Below are 17343 nucleotides of genomic sequence, written 5' to 3'. Positions count from 1 at the left end.
AAAACATATTTTTTTTAACAGTAACAATGGCATTTTTTTGCTCCACCAGCAAAACGTTTGCAAAAACCGCCTTTCTTATTATCACATCCATCAAGACACCATTTGTTGCATCTCTTTCTGTCTTGGTATGTGTTGCAAGCTCCAAATTTCGCATGTGTGTTACAGCACAACGAACTTCCGGATCCTTCAACGACATCTATAACATGCAAACAACAATTTTTCATCTTTAAGATTCACGTAAAGATCAAACAAAAACTTTTTATATAATACATCTTTGTATCCCCAAAAATATCAAAATTTATGGTGAGAGACTAACCAATAGAGAACAAAAGAACAAGTAGCATAGCAAAAGACATTATTTTCATGGTGGTGGTCATCTTCTTGATCCTCTTCTCCTCCCTATGAGCATAATTCTTTTTGGTGGAGTACTCTTTCATCTATTTATCCTATTTTGCCAACGTATTATAAATTTAGATACCTAATGCTATTTCCCGATTTAATGGATCAAATTTCCTTTTGTTTCACCGGTAATTATAGATCAGTTATCTTTTTCCAGATTCATGTTCATGTTGATCAAAACAATTCTTGTTATATATGTTGAGGGCAATCTAAACAGTCATTCTATTTGCAAAATCACCAATACTAGTATATTAGGGTATTTGATCCAAGTATTGTAAAACTAAACTTGCAAAGGTTGCTGTGATGATGGTAGAAAAGATTTGATGTCCATTTGTAACTTGAAAGAAAAACAAATGACTTGATTCTTGAGAAATCAGGCCAAATTACCAAAAACAAAACTTAGGGGGTGTTATGTATTTGTGATTTAAATAGAATTTTAGTGACTTAAAATGTTATGTAGAATCTGTTGTTATTTAATCAAGATTTTTTAAAAATATGTTAAAGTTTGGTGTTATTAGTTTAAAATTTGTAAATAGTAGTATAAAATCTTCATAAATCTGGAATTGTTGGATTCCTACTTTATATAGTCAATAAAAGTTTTGTGTTATTCAATTAAAACAAAAGAATCTATGATTGTTAATGAATTAAATTATTATGTTATTAGTTTATAGTTTTTTTTTTACATTTTTCTTTACAAAATAAAGTCATGAAAAATATCATCAAAATAGAGAGATTGGTTGGAAAACTACAAGATTATGAAAAACCAATCTAAAAGATTTTAAAAAAACCTCTAGCAAGCAATAGTTTAAAATATTTCATTTGTTTACTTTCTATAATTTTATTAAAATCATCAAAATTCCTTGTAAAATAGGAACTAATAACCACCCTATTAAATTCAACGGTCGATATCTATATTTTTTTTCCAATTTCCCCCTCTCATCTTTTTAAGCTCTGAATTCTAAAAAGATATATTTTTCACAAGGTTTGAATTATAAAAAAAACAGACAAATTTATGAGAAAATGGCTCGATGCTTAATACTTGTAGACCAACTCAAATGCCTAATACTTGTAGAAACCTTATTCTCAGTTTCGTTTACTTCCTTTTGAGCTACCTTTACCTCTAGAATTAGGTGAAGAAGTCATAACAGGGTATCTTGACCGTTTCTTCTTATTAGTTTTCCAACTATGTAATGGCTTCTCATTTTCTTCTTCACTCTCTTTCCCACTCTCCTCCTTCCTTTCTTCTTCTTCTTCTTCTTTTTCCTCATCGCTTTCACTCAACACAGCCTCTGCCTTTGACCCATTACTCATTCTTGTCTTTGTGTCCGTTCTCTTTCGTTTCTGAGAGACTTTGGAAGCATCTTCGTCTTCACTCTCCATCGCTTTCATCCACTGCAAATCGCTTAAAGAGTCGCTATACACTGCTTCTTTTCGTTTCCGTTTACCCGTGAGGCTACCAAAATGGTTTTTCGCGTTAGTCTTGTCTTCTTGAGTCTCTGAAGTGTAAGCCCACTCGGGAACTTCCTTCTCTTCCATGAGACGTGTCTTGTAGTTCTCCTTTTTACGTCTTTCCTCGTCCATTTGTTCAAACATCCAAAACTCTTCCTCAGTTCGAGCTGCGAGCCGGTTAATCTCTCTCTCACTTGGCACATCTTCTCCCAGTGAGCTTGTTCCTTTGCTCATGATCTCTTCCAGCATCTCTCTCCTGTCTTGAGCTGTTGATGATTCAAAGAGATTAGCATGTAGTCTCCAAATCATGTTTTTAGTTGATAAGAATATATATATATGAAGACTTTTTACCAGTAGAAGTTGTGTTGAAGAGCCCTGCTTGTATGACTTTCGCATCGATGCCCATCTTTTGCTTTGCACGCTCCAATATTACTTCTTCAATGGATCCAATGCTAACCAAAACAAAAACTCTCACTTCCTTTTTCTGCCCTATCCGATGAGCACGATCCTCTGCTTGCTGGTCCATTTGTGGATTCCAATCACTGTCAAATATAATTATAGTGTCTGCAGTTTGTAAGTTCAAACCAAGACCACCAGCACGTGTGCTCAGAAGAAACATAAAGTAGGGAGAGTCCGGTTCGTTGAATTGCTTCAGTAAAATCCCTCTTTGGTCTGTCTTTGTGCTACCGTCAAGTCTGAGGTACATGTAGTCATTGAGTGACAAGTAAATTTCGAGAAGGTCAATGAGACGAGTCATTTGAGAAAAGAGCAGAATTCTATGTCCAGCTTTCTTCAGTTTTGGAAGGAGGCGATCAAGTAACTCGAATTTTCCTGAAGCTCTCACAATCTCAGGCTTCTTACACATGTTATAATCTGCTCCAACGAATAGGTACGGATGGTTACAACACTTTCTTAATTGCATTGTCAGATTCTGCAGACTCTTTGATTTCCCATTGCCTGCACATAAGGACTCCATTAGCAATTTAACTTCCTGACTTATGTTCTTTACCGAAAGATGAAAGCATTTTGGAGAGAATGGAAGTTCAAGTTTAGCTACAAACCAGAATGAAGACCGACCCTGCCTACGTCTGTAACTTGTTTGTAATACAATTTTTGCCAAGCCGACATATCACACTTCAGTATGACTTGTGTCTTTCCAGGAAGGAATTTCTCAACCTCACTTTTTTTCCTTCTCAGTAGAAACGGCCTTATGACCTGAAAGTGACATTAACATCAAGTATCATGCATAACGCATTTTCTATAAAAGAAAAAGGGTCTAAACCAAAAAAAGGTGCATAATAAACCCACATGATGCAGACGGTTAATAATCAACAGCTCCTCTTCATCTGTAAGACTGGCACTACCACATTCTGCGAATGGAGTATTAAACCATTCTTCGAAATTATGAATTGAGTTAAAGATGTGAGGAAGAAGAAAATTAAGCAGCGACCATAGTTCTTGCAGACTGTTCTGTATGGGAGTTCCAGTTAATAGAAGTCTGCGCTTAATCCGGTAGCTGCATCCAGGACAAATTAGTGTAAGCAAAATGTCTTTAAATTTCCTTTGTGACAGTATCTTTAAGAGATAAATCAGAGTAACAACTAATTAACACCATTCACTTCAGACTTCATCAAGCTAATGCGTAAAAAGGCATGTCTAAACATCTTTAAGAAACTAGATACAGTCTACTCAAAGACCAGAGTAACATACAGAAACATACCCAGTTCCTAGAGTCTTTGCGAGAGCACATTCATGGTTCTTCAGACGATGTCCTTCATCAACAATCATGTAGTTCCAGTCAATTTTCTTCAAAAATGCTTTATCTCTCATGATAAGATCGTAGTGGGTTATCAACACATTAAATTTTCCTCCTGCTATTCTTGCTCTTATTTCAGTTCTTTTCTCCTTTGATCCATCGTAAAGAAAAGCGGAAATGCTGTCAAATGGACAAAAATGAAGCAACGTTCATACACTCCATATCAATGTAATTAATGGAGAATAAATTGGAACATACCTGGGTGCCCATAATGCAAACTCATTTTCCCAATTTGGTAGCACAGCTTTTGGAGCCAATATTAGATGAGGCCCATGAAGATCTTTACTCTCAAGAAGATACGCAATCAGTGCAATCGTTTGGATAGTCTTTCCTAAACCCATTTCATCAGCTAAAATGCCATTATAGTCATTGTTGTATAGAGAGACCATCCATTGAAGTCCTTCTAATTGATAGGATCTTAGTTCCCCACCTTGTAGAAGGGATGGCTGCTTTGTCACCTGTTAAAAAAAGCATTGATAGCTGACTTAAACAAACTTAACAGTACTCATATTAAATACTTGTAAAACAATCATAGTTACCTTCTCTTGTATGGAATGGATAGCCAAGTTAAACTGCCTCTCGCCTTCTAGTAAGTCATTAGAATCATCATTATTGTCAGAGTCAATGATCTCAATATCTTGGGCAGGAAGCACATCCTCAGGAGCATCAACATCAGATAAGTCAGATTCTGAGCCTTTCAGTAATTTGGTGTTTTCTGAAAGTTTGGCATCTTTCTGACGCTGGACTGCAGCCCCCAAACTAACAAAGATTTTGTTTGTCTCCTCTAGAAAAAGGGTTAGTTTTTCGTTCTTACTTTCCTTTGCTAGTTTCATGTATTCCTCTTGATCATCAGATTTAAGGGCCATGATCCTTAGTTTTTCAGCTCGGGTGGCACGTTGCCTTTGCTTTCCATGCCAGGCCTGTTAGATAGATGGCAATAATTTCTGTTTGTAAGACTTTGTATATTTATGACGTTTAAGGATATACATAACTCAATTATATCATGGGTTCAATGACAAGAAAAATGAGCAATGAAAAACATAAGGGCAGAGATATCATACCTGGACACCATCATTTCTTTGCTTACACCGTCTATGAGACGCCTGAATTTGCAACTGGAATTCACGAACAGCATTGAGTACTTCTGCAAAGAATTTCCTCTGTGTCGTTTCAATCAGATTCTTCTCCTCTTCTTCTAACCGTAATAACCTCTGAACAAAGAGTTTAAAAAATCATCAAATAGTATCAGCATATATGAGATGTTCCTATCATCTCAAAACGCCATCAGTTTCCATTCGAAGAAAGACTTCATCACTATAGGTAAAAATATAAAATCTGGGAGCAAGCAATTTTGCGTTGGATTAGAAAGCAAATGACCTCGGCATCACGCTTGTTCCTGAACTGATCATCAGCTTCCATAACAAAAGAATCTCCAACCCCATACATTCGGCGAGGCAACCGCATCATGCCCCAATCATATAGTTGTCTCTCCGGATCTGCACAATTCAAACGCAGCCAGTATTCCGCACTCACCTCACCCCGAACCCTGCATTGTAGTTCTTGTAACTGCCATAAACAAACGAGACAGTGTCAGTGTCAAGGAAATCATATTTTAAACAATGTCTGACAATAAAAAAGATCAGCTAGTGTCACACATACCTTAAGACCATAAAGCTCAAGTAAGCATTTTTCCTGCAAATCTTCACCTCTATTGGAAGGTAATCCTGATTTTTTTTAAAAAAAAACACAAGAGTAAGCATTCATCTCACAGGATAATTGGCTCCATAGGCTTTTTCAAAAAATTACAAGCAGCATAGTCAAACAGCAATCACCTTCAAGTTGAGATAATCGGTTGTGGATACGATTCTTATACCGAGTTTCCTTTAACTCGGCTAGTCGAGAGCCTGATTCATAGTTTAGTCGCTGTTGCAAAAGTGCATCTTCGAACTCGCTCATCAAATCACCTCTATTGGGAGTATAACTATTTCCCTGCAAAATCCAAGCATATAACTTCATCCAAAAATCACAAAAATCAATGAATTCGGATTCATCGAATTCGAGAAGGAAACTCCAAGGAATTGGTTAGAGAAGGAGTTGAAGAAGCACAGAGCCAGAAAATTCGATTCACAACCACAAATCCTAACATGCAAATCGAAGAAACAGCTTACACGAAGAGGCGGAGAAGGAGAGAGATCGGAGACGGAGGCATGGTAAATAGAAGAAACGGAAGCGTAAAGGTGAGAAGGCAAGAGAAGGTCGCGAGAAAGGTAGTTAAGAGCAGAGATCAGAGACTTTGTCTTCTCGACGGGATCGTTCTCCTCCTGCTCTTGTAGCTGCTTCACCATGGCGGGAGTTTCTAATTAGATTATTTAATTTTCTGTTGCCGTTCCGTTTTTATTATTTTTGTTTTCTCCAAATCTCTCTATCGCTGTTGCTTTCGAGTTTTTAGCCCCGAAAGATAAACGAGACGGGAGAGAAATCGATATCACGAACGATTATTTAGTCGCTCACGCGCACCGGTCTATTAGGGATAAGGAGGGTCTTAACCCCTTTCTTTCCGCTTTTACTATATTACCCTTCTCTATTTTGGGCCGGGCGTTTATGCTTAATTTTAAATATATTGTAAATTAACGGCCCACTTCACGTAATTGTTAGTAAACTACATACCCATTATATAACAAACGTAAGTTTCAATACTTGGCAATGATATTATTATTAGAGGGTGTATCGGATCTAACAAGATTTTTTATATAATTTTAATGATTTTAGAAAAGTTAATGTGATTTATTGTAAAACTTTTTTAAAGTTCTATCTAAAACTATGAGATTTGAATTTCTGTATTTTTATCTAAAGAAATTTTCTAAAATCCTCTCAAAATTAATAAGAATGAAATTCACAAATTGTTTTCAATAACAGTAGATTTAAAGGTAGATTTTTAAATCATTAGCTCAATACCACTAGATTTCATTAGAATTTTAAAAATCCATGATTGAATAACACATAATTTGTGAACTTTACACAAATCACTTAAAATACTAGATTAAATACACCCCTCTTAAATTTGTTACTCAGTGTAAAAATTGAGTACACTTCGTGTGCCACACTGCCACTAATGGAGGAAAATTGTAAGAACCCAAAATTGGGATAGTACAAGAATAAACACTTGGTCCAAATTCTAAAACAGTTACATTACATCACTCTTTTTCAGACAAACCTCAGATCTATGAGAACAAAATAGCTTCTTTGACTCTTTTTATCGAAGCTTAAAGTCTTCTCACTGCCCTGCTGATGGGTTCCTGGAAGTACTGAAGTGATATAAACATCGCTTCCTGCATATTTATTACACAATGTCCTCAGCTCAATCATCCCGGAACATAAGAAAAGGAAAAAACACAACTAATAAGAAAAGTTTGTGAATACCTCTGCTCGAATGGTTCGGCTACCTTGATGTGGACAAGTATTCAAGTATACATTAAACACATCTCGAACGTTTTTCCCCTGTAAAACAAAGTCTTTTGCTTAGTGTCCATATCAAACACATGTAGTATAGACCAAAACAGCTTTAGATCTTTAAGAACTTTTTAGTCACTGTGAGAGACAAAGAGCTGAATATGAGGTTACCTTATACTGATTATCATCTTCAATACTTTCTTCAAGCCCAGCAAGTCCACCAAATGCAATCAATAGGTGCCTATGATTTCAAGCCATAACCATTGGAGTCAGTCCCCCAAATTTAAACGGCTAATAATGTGTTTAGACACAAACTTATACCATGTTAAGGGGAAATGAGAATCACCTAAATGTTGGTATTTTCAGCTCAGATGAACTAATTACCAGGCCGTGCTCCGAGGTACCAATCAAATAATCGTAACCACCCTGCTTTTGGTATTAGGAAATAAGGTTATGCAGGAAATATGATCTAAGTTGTAGAAGGATGTGGAGACGAGTATCATTATTATTACCTCGAAAGGGCATTCCTTGAATACTGAACTTAATTGTGATGCATATCGTACTTTGTATCCCCAATACATTCCTGCTTCTTCCCTTGGCTTAGAGGGTGGAACAATCTGGCGTACCAAATCTACATGAACCAAATTCAAAATATATTAACTCAACAAGTAGATGTAGGTAGCTTAGAGAAACGTATATAAATGATCTAAATAGAAATTTAAAGAAAGAAAACAGATATGCATATGGTAACTTGAAAGAAAATAGAGATTATCAGTACCTAAATCGTGGTCAGTTCCCATGGCTACCGTGACTCTAATTCCTGGACCCAGCACTTGATCAACAACAACACTCTGCATCACGAGCATCGAATAAAGGTCAATCTCATGCAAAAAATGTGTAAAACAAACAGGTAAAATGGAGGCCAACTGAGATATAACAAGCTGAGAGGAAGTAACGATACCTTGCTTAAACCCACATCAACCAATGTACCCTCAGAATTTGGAGCCTTTTCACTCAGTGTCACACCTAAAAGATTATCATTTCCAAAACAAAGGTGAAACAAAACAAAAAACACAATATCACAGCTTTCTAAAACAAGGAAAGGTAGCAGCTTTATTCATATTTCTCCAAACCAGCTTCTTGTAAAAGACATTTGATATTTCATATGGTATCTCTAAAGATGTAATCAGCAATTGCGAAGTCACGGGTTTAAAGCAATCTCATTAGATGCATGTGGAAATTATATTACCTTCACGGTATTGTTCCCACTCGTGCTTACGCAGATGGTGAGGAGCATCAAGAGGTGGCAACATACCCTAATCAAACAAAATCTGGTCACAACACACTTTTAAAGAAAAAGAATGAATACAAGTGAGAAACTTGAAGAGAAAGGACTCAAGTACACACCACATATCTAAGATCATTTTGCTTGGGGAAGAGAGATTTCCTCAAATATTGTGGTGTCTCTAGATACTTCAAGATACGAACGAGAAAGGAGGCACCACTTTCATTGCTATCAGAAGCATTCGTAGCAGCTGATTCGATTTCTGAGCTGCTCTTATTGTCGAACACTACGATCTGATTTAAACAAAAACAAAAAAAGCTTTAGAATTTAGCACAATTAATTTTCAACATTGAGTGGTTTTGATGCAACAGGAACAAGTTTTACAAGCTCTATGGATTGAAAGAAGAGGAATCACATACCTCGTCGATTCGGAAAATTGTAGCTGCACGAGCAATTTGGCCGGCGAGCTGAGAAATGTTAGAAATGGAAGAAGGGGACTTTAAATTATCTGGGAATGGAAAAACAGAGAAACGAAGGGAGAGATAGAGAGAAAGAGAGATTACGCGTGTGGCGAGCTCAAGTGATTGAGTGTTGTGGATGATTGAACCAGCTATGGCTATGCTAACAGTGGCTCTACCCTCTTCTACATTTCCCTTTTCCTCCTCTTGGACTTTCGTTTTCTCCGTCACAAGCTCTGGCTCCTCCTCTTGGTTCTTGTTCTTCCTCTTCTTCTTTATCTTCTCCTCCTTCGAGTCTCCGTCGAGACTCATCTTTTGCTCCGGTTCTATCTCCGTATCTTCATGGCTTCTCTTCTTCTTATTCTTATTTTTCTTCTTTTTAGAGTCTCCATCGATTATTTTCGTTAGCTCTGGCTCCAATTCGAGCTCAGACTCGTCTTGACTTCTCTTGTTCTTCTTCCCCATCTCTGCCGCCGGCGAGTGCAGCAGCCGCCTGCCAATTTCGCAGGGTTTATGTGGTTTTGGGTTCTTACTGGATTAATGGGCCTCAATTATCTTAATCTATTGGGCCTATTTTACGGCCTGTTAACTTACGTTCTTAGTACATAACTTGAACCATTTGACATTTGTTCTAGACGACTATGTCAGAGTAACTTGAACCATTTATGATTTGAGCTCTTGTCCCTTGACGGAGAAAACAACGACATTATCAGATGGTTGACCATTATTTGAAAATTTTCTGAAATTGGTAGAGAATCTGAAACATTAATTTTCAAATATTTTTTTCTCTTCTTGTCAACGATTTTTTATATTATTGATGATACCCAAAGGTATTGGTTTAACTGTAAACCATGTGCTACGATTACGAAACAGTAAAACCATAAATAGTTTCTTGCCAGATGGCACAGTCCTATTGGACTACAATACAACACCCAAAGACTCAAAAGGGACTCTAAGCTGCTCCTCCATCAACGGCGGCGCGTGCCTTCCTTTCAGCTCGACTCTTGAGCCAGCTCAGCATATCACCGTAAACCAGATCGACTTTCTCCTCCGATTCCCCAATCATCTGATGCCACAACTCAGGGTAGATCTTGATCGTCTTATCCTCACTAATCGCTCTCCGATGAAGCTCCTCAACACACGCTACGTCGCATACAACATCACCTCCGCCGTGCACAATCAGAAGCGGAACCTCCACTTCCTCAAACCTCCCCTGCAGATCCTTACAAACACGAATCAGCTCATAAGCAGTAGCGGCCCGTGGTTTCGCCACCGTCCTCCTTGGGCTAGCCATGGCAAGCTTCCTCTTCCACGGCTCCTTGAACGAAACATCGGGAATAGATCCGCGAGTGGGGATAACGCGCCAAGTAGGGATAAGATTCGCGACGACGAATAGCAAATGCTCCAACGGCCACGGCGGTTTGAATTTATCGCTGATTCCACACATAGCTCCGTTGAGGATAAGTCCATCCCAAACACCTCTCTGACGAAGCGAGATGTAGAGAGCAATCGCGCCGCCTAGGGATTCAGAGTAGAGAAAACACGGCAGATCTGACGGTGTTTGACGGCTACGGAAGTCATCGAAGAAAGAGATACAGTCATCGACGACGGGATTGATGTCAGGGATATGAGCGATGAGTCCATCGGAGAATCCATGGCCTTGGTGATCAATTGCGCAGGTTATGAAACCGGATTTAGCGAAGAGGATTGATGTGAGCTGAAGGAACCAACTGGATTCGCCGGTGAAGCCATGAACGACAGCGATGATACCGATTGGTTTAGTTGGAGGGAGTGGTGACCACCATTGAGTGAAGAGTTTGAGACCGCGAGGGTTGGTGATGAAAGCGGAGGAGTGGCTAACGGAATGTTTGGCGTAGAATTCGTCGGCGGTGAGAGAGCCGAAGGGATTGTGTTCATTGGCGTCGGAAATTGGATGCAACCCCATTTTCTGGTTTTTTCCACCAAAAGGTTGAGAGAAGGGGAAAGAAAAGGATGTGAGGTGTGGGGTTTGGTTAACCGTTGAGAGGATTTAATGACGTTTCATAAATTGAGAGGATAGGATCTGGTGTTGTTGGGACACATGCTTTTAGTGTGGACGCTCGAACTACTCCTGATTTTTGGGCCCGCTTTGTTTTCAATTTCAAATCTTTTTGGGGTTCTGTTTTTCTTAATTTGTTTTAGTACGATGCAAAAGGTTGAACAACAACTCCAATTTTTAAAACGGAAGTTAAACTAAAATTTATTGAGTCAAAACTCAGATTAGGTAGTAAGATTACTTGAGGAAAGAATCCCAAAATCTCTTGAAATTCTTGACTGTTGACTATTTTGGTTCATTCCATATATATCAGTCAAAATTGTATACGTGTTCATTCCGAAAATAGGCAGATTTTTATTACAAAATCTGTGATTTTCTTTCTACTTCTAACCGAACAACAGTCAAAATAGTATTATTTTGGTGCCTGCGTACACATCGTAAAAAGAACAAAACTGAAATAGCTGGAACAAAACTGAACCGAAACTCTAGAATAACCGTATTGATACTAAAATCAAAAACCAAAATCGAAATCCAAAAGTACCAATGAATACTCAGAATTACGGACTCCATAGTCCATACTAAACTGATAAGTTGTATTGTCTGATGAAATTCATTCTCACCAAAGAATAAAATACGAAACAGAAACTTTAACTGATAATATTATTAATTATATAAGTAAAGATAATGAAACCAATGTCGCTCACCAAGACGATCCATCCTAAATCTCTGCATCTGAGGTTTTTTTGTCTCTCTTATACCCTAACAAAAATACTAATACATAAAAAGATGGTACACAAAAGAAAGACACTTCCCAAATATCTTAAAAGATGTTTCCTAACATTACAGGGAAGTATCGAAATCTAAGTAAATAATGGAGGTGTTGTCCTTTGTACGCATCGCTCTAGCTTCATTCAGCAGACCGTTTGCTATCTTCTCCGCACTACTCTCTCTCCCTCTCTCTTTATCTCTCATCTGCCATAACATAAACATTACATGAGATCGACGTTTTCAGACATAGCAAATGTCTCAACGAGTAGAAATTGATTTTACCTGAAGTACAAGCTGCACAGCTTTCTTCGGACTTACCACGTCCCATAACCCGTCACTGCAGTATTCGGATTTCAAAAATTAGCGAGCAAGAATCAGAAAACGGGAAAAAGCTTATTATGTTTATGTTTATGTTTTTTTACCTAGCCAATACAGCAAATACGTCTTTACTAGATTGATCGATACGCAAAGGCTCACTTATATATGGCTCTGCACTGAAACGGCTGTCTTGTTGCTTTGGAAACTTGTCTCCAAGCATCCTCGCAAGGTTTATACCTGAAGAAAATTATCACATCAGATTTGGTCATTTTGTTACAAAGAAGTTGCAATCACCTGAGCGTGTTTAATTCATTGAGCTAATACCAAAAAGCCGAGTCTCTCCATCTCTCAAGGCTAGTCCTGCTTCTTGGAATCGTTTTCTCTCGCTCAAGCTAACCACTCGATGATCTTCAGTCATTTGTATATATCTGCCACCAAGACTGCCAAATGCAAACCAAATCGTAATCAGTTAAGAAAGTCGAAGTTACTATTATAATGCCGAGACCATTAATTCCTAAGAGCAAAACAACTATCAGAATTTTTTATTATTAATTAAGATCCGTATCAAGGAAGATGTAGGGATAAACTCTCTTTCTATTTCCACAAAGCAAAGCAACGACATTCAAATATTCTTTTTCTTATCCAAAAAAATTCTACTCCGACGTGAAACAATCTCATCTATTGATGTCTATTTACTCTACTATAAAGCCTATATTAGTAATCATCTACTGTTTCCAAACCAAGAGGTTTTCATTAAGAAGACCACACTCACTCACGCTTTAAACACGCAAGATCTTTGTTTCTAATCTGAGTAATCAAGTCCCCTCCCTCTTTCTACACCAAGAAATGCTGCTACAAGTCTGGTTAATGCAAGCTCAGCAACTACGAATCTCAAGAATAGCAATATAATATTTTTTACGTACTGGATAACACATGCTGAATCCCCAAGATTGGCACATTGTGCGAAGAAGTTTTCTTCATTGTCTTTCCAAACCAAGAGAACAGTAGCTGTACAACCCTGCATCGATCAACTAATTCATTAAGTAGGAAGCAATGAAAAAGTTCCAGCCAAGTCGTCAAGAAGGCAAACATGCCATCAAAGGAAAAGAAAAGGACAAACTGAAATACCTCATATTGGTGTTCTTCGAGGCGAGCTTCTGTTTTAGCAAACATGTCCCTAAGGACGTCCGAAGCATCCCTTTTTGATAACACTTTCTCCTTCCTCAGCGAGTCTGATAAAATATTCGCTAGAACCTCCGGAATAATTCTGGAGAAGAAGTTTAATTAGCTTATATATTCAAGTATATAATTGCCGTTGTTGGAGACACAAGTAAATCAAAGATGCTCCAGTAGTTAGTGAAGGCTCCTAACATATAATGACTAAGCCCATTTACAAAAATGAACAGAACAAAGTTTCATATATTTGTTCCCGGCTGTAACCACGCCTGCCCTAACTGTAACACATTTGCATGGCTAATCACATGCAGCTAAAAATTTTAAACTACATAAGAAGTTGATTAATAAATGAAGCAAAAACAATAAAGAAAAACTCAGAAAGGCGGATGCTGTTAGAAGTTTAAACACAGCCAAAACCGCAGCCTTTTTCAGGTTAGGACATTTCGTAGGTTAAGCATACAAAGAAAACCCAAAATAAGACCTATCGAGGAGGATTTTATAAAAGAAATAGTTAATAGAGGTGATTTGGATTTTTTTAAGAAAGACTCACTTGATTGCGGATTGAGCAGCCCCTGATCCCCCATGTCCATCACAAACACAAAACAGTCCAAACTGAAACCATATACATTTGGAATTATGTTATCAAAAGCAGCGAAGCCCATCATCATACATACAACTCAAATCACTAATCAAGGTAACCTTATTAGCCCCAGGAAGCGGCCACTTGTAATGACAAACATCTTCCATCGGAAGTTTCCTGCCTCCTCGACGCATAGCCATGGGATCTGAGGCCACACCAATTTTGAAGGGTATCTGAAACTCATTCTGAGAGGAGATACGGACCTTCCAAAGATGAAAAGAAATTGCATGAAATTAACAAGGGAAACAAAAAAAATTACCAGCAAGCACCTTCACCACTCAGATTGACTTACATAGACCTTTGTTGTTGTTCCCAAAGTTATTATATCATCACTTGCAAGCTCGACAGGGTTACCCCACTTCCGGCTGCCTAAATCAGGATGACTTATTGAATGAGAGTTTACGAGAGTTCCATTTAGGCTACCCATATCTACCAGCTCCCATTTAAATTTCTGAAATCAAAACCAGGCAGGTGTGACGCACAGTGTAAGAAGTGGCATGCAGAAGTCGTATAAATAAATCTACATAGCTCCTTACAGTAGAGTTCCATGTTATCTGTGCATGTTTCCCAGAGACTTCTGAGTCCTTCAATGCCAAATCAGAAGGAGAAACCCTTCCAAGTTTCACTGGCAGCTTGGAGGAACTTGTGGAGTTCACAGCATGTTGAAGCCCAATGGCAGGACCCGCGATGACTTCCAGGAACAGCCAACTTCCTGCACTTCTAACACAAAATATGATATATGTCTTGCACAAGTAATTCAAAAAATGGATTGAAGTTGTATTACACACCCTAGGCAAGCAAAAGAATAAGAAATTACTTTGATCTTCCACGAGCCTCGGAGAAAGATTAATAAGTCGATCCTTTTCCAGATTATATTGCAAGTTTTCATTTCTGTTATTCTGCCAGTCATATGTTTGCACTTCTGCCAAGGAACCTTTTTCAGCTGGAAGTTTAAGCGTTTGGCCCACCAAAGCATTGTCAGAAGGTTCAGAAATTACTTCTAGAACAAAGCTTTCACCTACATAAGTTAGGGCAGATTGGTAAGGTCAAGAATGAGTGATGCATAGAGTTCATAATGCAAAGAGGATGTTTCTGATACAACTGTATCATTTCCATCACGCTAATGATCTAGAGTCAATCCAACTTGTCTACCAGAGCTGGACATAGCAGGGGAGGAAAGAGGCAATGAGTACCTTGGGAGAAATGGGGAGATGACGAAGGAAGCCTTTGTTTGTAAAACCGTCCCTCAGTCAGAGATGAATGCAAAAGTCCATCATTTTGGTAGCAAGCTCCCTCTAAATCATATTCCCTTGTTACCTCACTGGTTTGTCCTTGGATCAAATTTCCATCATCAGAAATAAGTGGTCTCTGCAAATCCCCCACCTGCAAACAATGGCGCTGAAAGAATTAGGGCTAGGAGCAAAAAAAAAGTTGCGTAAACTGGATACTCAATAGCTGAAAGATGAGAAACTCAATATTTCCCTATATGAAGAATGTAGTAATAATAAGGTGGATTTAGTTCTTATACAATTTTAGTATGTTATCCAAGTTATGGAGAAATTGCAAACAAATGAAATCTACAAGCGAAAAGACTAGATGGATGAGCTGTATCCTATTTCCAGTGAGAGTAAAACCGCCTATTAGATTAGTAAGGAGTAGAGTATAACAGAGCTAGGAAATGAATGAACAGCTGATTTCACCTTTTTCATTCATTTGTTACCATTTCTCCGGTAGAAAGACAAAAATACAAAAAAAACAAAACTCACAGAATTCCTACAAAAAGGTAACTAATGAGGAAGAAGTTCTCCCACGATAATTTCCCACACTGAAACTGAGTTCTTGGCAACATTCACATTGCCTAATATATAAGCACCAATGTCCAAATTCAGAAACAAATCGACAGTTTTCGCAAGCAAATTCACAAGAGTTCCCTACTTCCAATGTCTGTCTAAGTGCACATCAACAGTTTGAGCCGTTGAAAATGTCAATTAGCCATGGCTAGAGAAGAAGAAGAAAACATAGCACACAAAAGAAGCTGAAACGGCCATTACGCTTTATTCAAACAAAACCATTTTGTGCAAATCGAGCAGGCAGAGAAAATCCAGCCACACTCATTATAAACCAAACGAATCTATCAACTCTTGAGCTTCAAAAGAATCTAACAACAACAAAAGAATCCTAATTTTTCAACAGTGAGAAAACTCAACAACACATTATCATCTCCAAAAAGTCAATCAGATTATTTCAGAAACCAAACACACAATATATATCTCACCGCCCCCACGTCGACAAAATCAATCAACGAAATCGCCAAATAACCCCAACTACTATCGGAATCCACGAGAAAAGCATCATGATCCAGCGACGTAACACTTGTCACTGATGATCAAATCCTTTATCAATTGATCATTTCGCGAAAACAAACCATCCGACATAAAATCGAATCAAAAATCAAAAAACGAAGCCGTGGAACGAAGACTCTGAAAATTGAATAGAGAATGAGATAAGAGGAAGAGGAAGAAGAAACCTTGAAGGTAGAAGAAAAACGAGAGGAGGATCGGAAACGAGAAAAATATCGCCATGGCTTGCAGGCGAAAAGGATGATGAGGGAGATGAGAAGCAACATAAGAACCATGAATAGCCCAATAATGTTCATCCCTATCATCGCCATCGTCTTCGCTTCTCTCTCTCTCTCTCTCTCTCTGCACCCCTCCTCCTTCCAGATTGGTTCCCGAGAACCTCGCTTTGAATTTTTCTTACCTTCTCTGTTTTTTTTTTTTCTTTCTCTTATCGTATTTTCACTGTCTTTTTATTTTCACTGGTCGATAGACTCTAAGAGTACATTATCCCTAACGCTTTACATGATTGGCTAGGGTTGGATTAAGCTATATAATTATCACCTCCACGAGTTACTATTGGTTAATATGTGGATTACGCTATAGATTATGAGATTTTTTTTGTTTTTTACACTTGATTTATGGTTTTAATTTTTTGAAAAAAAACAAATTAAATAGATTAGAATTATCAAGAATCTTGTAAAGAAAAAGGTTATGTTTTTGAAGACTTAAGTGATATGTAGATATGATTCTAGAAATCTCATTGTTAATGAAAAGTTTTTCGATCGAGATGACTTATTTATGTTTAGATGTATTTCGAGTAACATCTAGAAAAATTGGTATAATATAGAGGTACAAAAATAACGATGGTAACGTTTTGGCATTGTTAATCTTACCGCCTTATGTATTTGGTAACAAAAAATATCCGATTATTTTTTATCATTGCAATATATGATTGCTAATCAAAAGCAGGAATTGGATAAGAGAAATAACAGTATACTTCTTACCATTGCGATATATGATTATTAATCAAAAGCTTACTGCTTTTTGTAGGGTAACAGAAATAACGGAATAGTACTTCTTACCGTTGTGATAAATGATTACTAATCAAAATAAATTAGTTAGCACAAAAAATAACAAAATGTAATCCCTAATGCAGTAAAATTTAAACATGAATGTATAATGCATTCTAATATACCAATCGTAAATATCA

At 37.6% G+C, this 17343-nt stretch overlaps 5 protein-coding genes across 7 annotated transcripts; all 5 read right to left on the bottom strand.

Annotated features, from left to right (window-relative positions):
- On the bottom strand, positions 1-384 carry AT5G19315 (Defensin-like (DEFL) family protein). Its single transcript, NM_001036826.2, has 2 exons — positions 317-384; positions 1-196 (listed from the first exon to the last, which is right to left on the bottom strand). The coding sequence occupies exons 1-2, from the start codon at positions 375-377 to the stop codon at positions 15-17; spliced, it is 243 nt and encodes an 80-aa protein (NP_001031903.1). The 5' UTR covers positions 378-384; the 3' UTR covers positions 1-14.
- An 838-nt stretch (positions 385-1222) lies between these two features.
- Positions 1223-6172, bottom strand: CHR23 (homeotic protein regulator). Of its 2 annotated transcripts, NM_121936.3 has the most exons (12): positions 5833-6172; positions 5497-5653; positions 5324-5388; positions 5042-5230; positions 4726-4875; positions 4204-4584; positions 3863-4122; positions 3569-3784; positions 3157-3364; positions 2910-3063; positions 2200-2805; positions 1223-2114 (listed from the first exon to the last, which is right to left on the bottom strand). In NM_121936.3, the coding sequence occupies exons 1-12, from the start codon at positions 6007-6009 to the stop codon at positions 1483-1485; spliced, it is 3195 nt and encodes a 1064-aa protein (NP_197432.2). In that variant the 5' UTR covers positions 6010-6172; the 3' UTR covers positions 1223-1482. The 2 variants fall into 2 exon arrangements, with proteins under 2 accessions (NP_197432.2, NP_001330405.1); NM_001343595.1 differs by lacking the exons at positions 5042-5230; positions 5324-5388; positions 5497-5653; positions 5833-6172 and having other exon boundaries at positions 1276-2114; positions 4726-4899.
- Positions 6173-6582: 410 nt separating this feature from the next.
- AT5G19300 (methyltransferase C9orf114 protein) lies at positions 6583-9481 on the bottom strand. The gene is made up of 11 exons (NM_121935.4): positions 8963-9481; positions 8819-8866; positions 8522-8692; positions 8364-8430; positions 8076-8140; positions 7893-7965; positions 7627-7745; positions 7461-7540; positions 7286-7355; positions 7085-7162; positions 6583-6993 (listed from the first exon to the last, which is right to left on the bottom strand). The coding sequence occupies exons 1-11, from the start codon at positions 9320-9322 to the stop codon at positions 6928-6930; spliced, it is 1197 nt and encodes a 398-aa protein (NP_197431.2). The 5' UTR covers positions 9323-9481; the 3' UTR covers positions 6583-6927.
- Positions 9482-9521: 40 nt separating this feature from the next.
- On the bottom strand, positions 9522-11089 carry AT5G19290 (alpha/beta-Hydrolases superfamily protein). The gene has a single exon (NM_121934.3). It carries the CDS (start codon positions 10800-10802, stop codon positions 9810-9812), a length of 993 nt encoding a protein of 330 aa, NP_197430.1. The 5' UTR covers positions 10803-11089; the 3' UTR covers positions 9522-9809.
- Positions 11090-11475: 386 nt separating this feature from the next.
- Positions 11476-16606, bottom strand: KAPP (kinase associated protein phosphatase). 2 transcript variants are annotated; one of them, NM_001161248.1, is made up of 14 exons: positions 16322-16596; positions 14988-15177; positions 14612-14812; positions 14331-14506; positions 14087-14245; positions 13854-13997; positions 13705-13766; positions 13107-13245; positions 12902-12996; positions 12751-12780; positions 12303-12418; positions 12083-12215; positions 11943-11997; positions 11476-11864 (listed from the first exon to the last, which is right to left on the bottom strand). In NM_001161248.1, exons 1-14 carry the CDS (start codon positions 16463-16465, stop codon positions 11733-11735), a joined length of 1776 nt encoding a protein of 591 aa, NP_001154720.1. In that variant the 5' UTR covers positions 16466-16596; the 3' UTR covers positions 11476-11732. The 2 variants fall into 2 exon arrangements, with proteins under 2 accessions (NP_001154720.1, NP_197429.1); NM_121933.4 differs by lacking the exon at positions 12751-12780 and having other exon boundaries at positions 16322-16606.
- Positions 16607-17343: the final 737 nt, after the last annotated feature.

Source organism: Arabidopsis thaliana, chromosome 5 (assembly GCF_000001735.4).
Source record: "Arabidopsis thaliana chromosome 5, partial sequence".
Classification (NCBI taxonomy): Eukaryota; Viridiplantae; Streptophyta; class Magnoliopsida; order Brassicales; family Brassicaceae; genus Arabidopsis; species Arabidopsis thaliana.
This window is presented reverse-complemented; position numbering and strand designations above follow the sequence as displayed.

Coding starts and splice junctions, on each gene's coding strand:
- AT5G19315 (NM_001036826.2), bottom strand. CDS start 377: ATGACCACCACCATGAAAATAATGTCTTTTGCTATGCTACTTGTTCTT. Junction 197..316: donor TGTTCTTTTGTTCTCTATTG/GTTAGTCTCTCA, acceptor TGCATGTTATAG/ATGTCGTTGAAGGATCCGGA.
- CHR23 (NM_121936.3), bottom strand. CDS start 6,009: ATGGTGAAGCAGCTACAAGAGCAGGAGGAGAACGATCCCGTCGAGAAG. Junction 4,123..4,203: donor TCCATTCCATACAAGAGAAG/GTAACTATGATT, acceptor TTTTTTTAACAG/GTGACAAAGCAGCCATCCCT. Junction 3,365..3,568: donor GCAAAGACTCTAGGAACTGG/GTATGTTTCTGT, acceptor TCCTGGATGCAG/CTACCGGATTAAGCGCAGAC.
- AT5G19300 (NM_121935.4), bottom strand. CDS start 9,322: ATGGGGAAGAAGAACAAGAGAAGTCAAGACGAGTCTGAGCTCGAATTG. Junction 7,966..8,075: donor TTGATGTGGGTTTAAGCAAG/GTATCGTTACTT, acceptor CTCGTGATGCAG/AGTGTTGTTGTTGATCAAGT. Junction 7,541..7,626: donor TCAAGGAATGCCCTTTCGAG/GTAATAATAATG, acceptor TACCAAAAGCAG/GGTGGTTACGATTATTTGAT.
- AT5G19290 (NM_121934.3), bottom strand. CDS start 10,802: ATGGGGTTGCATCCAATTTCCGACGCCAATGAACACAATCCCTTCGGC.
- KAPP (NM_001161248.1), bottom strand. CDS start 16,465: ATGGCGATGATAGGGATGAACATTATTGGGCTATTCATGGTTCTTATG. Junction 13,767..13,853: donor CGCTTCCTGGGGCTAATAAG/GTTACCTTGATT, acceptor ATATGGTTTCAG/TTTGGACTGTTTTGTGTTTG. Junction 12,216..12,302: donor TGGAGAGACTCGGCTTTTTG/GTATTAGCTCAA, acceptor AATTTTCTTCAG/GTATAAACCTTGCGAGGATG.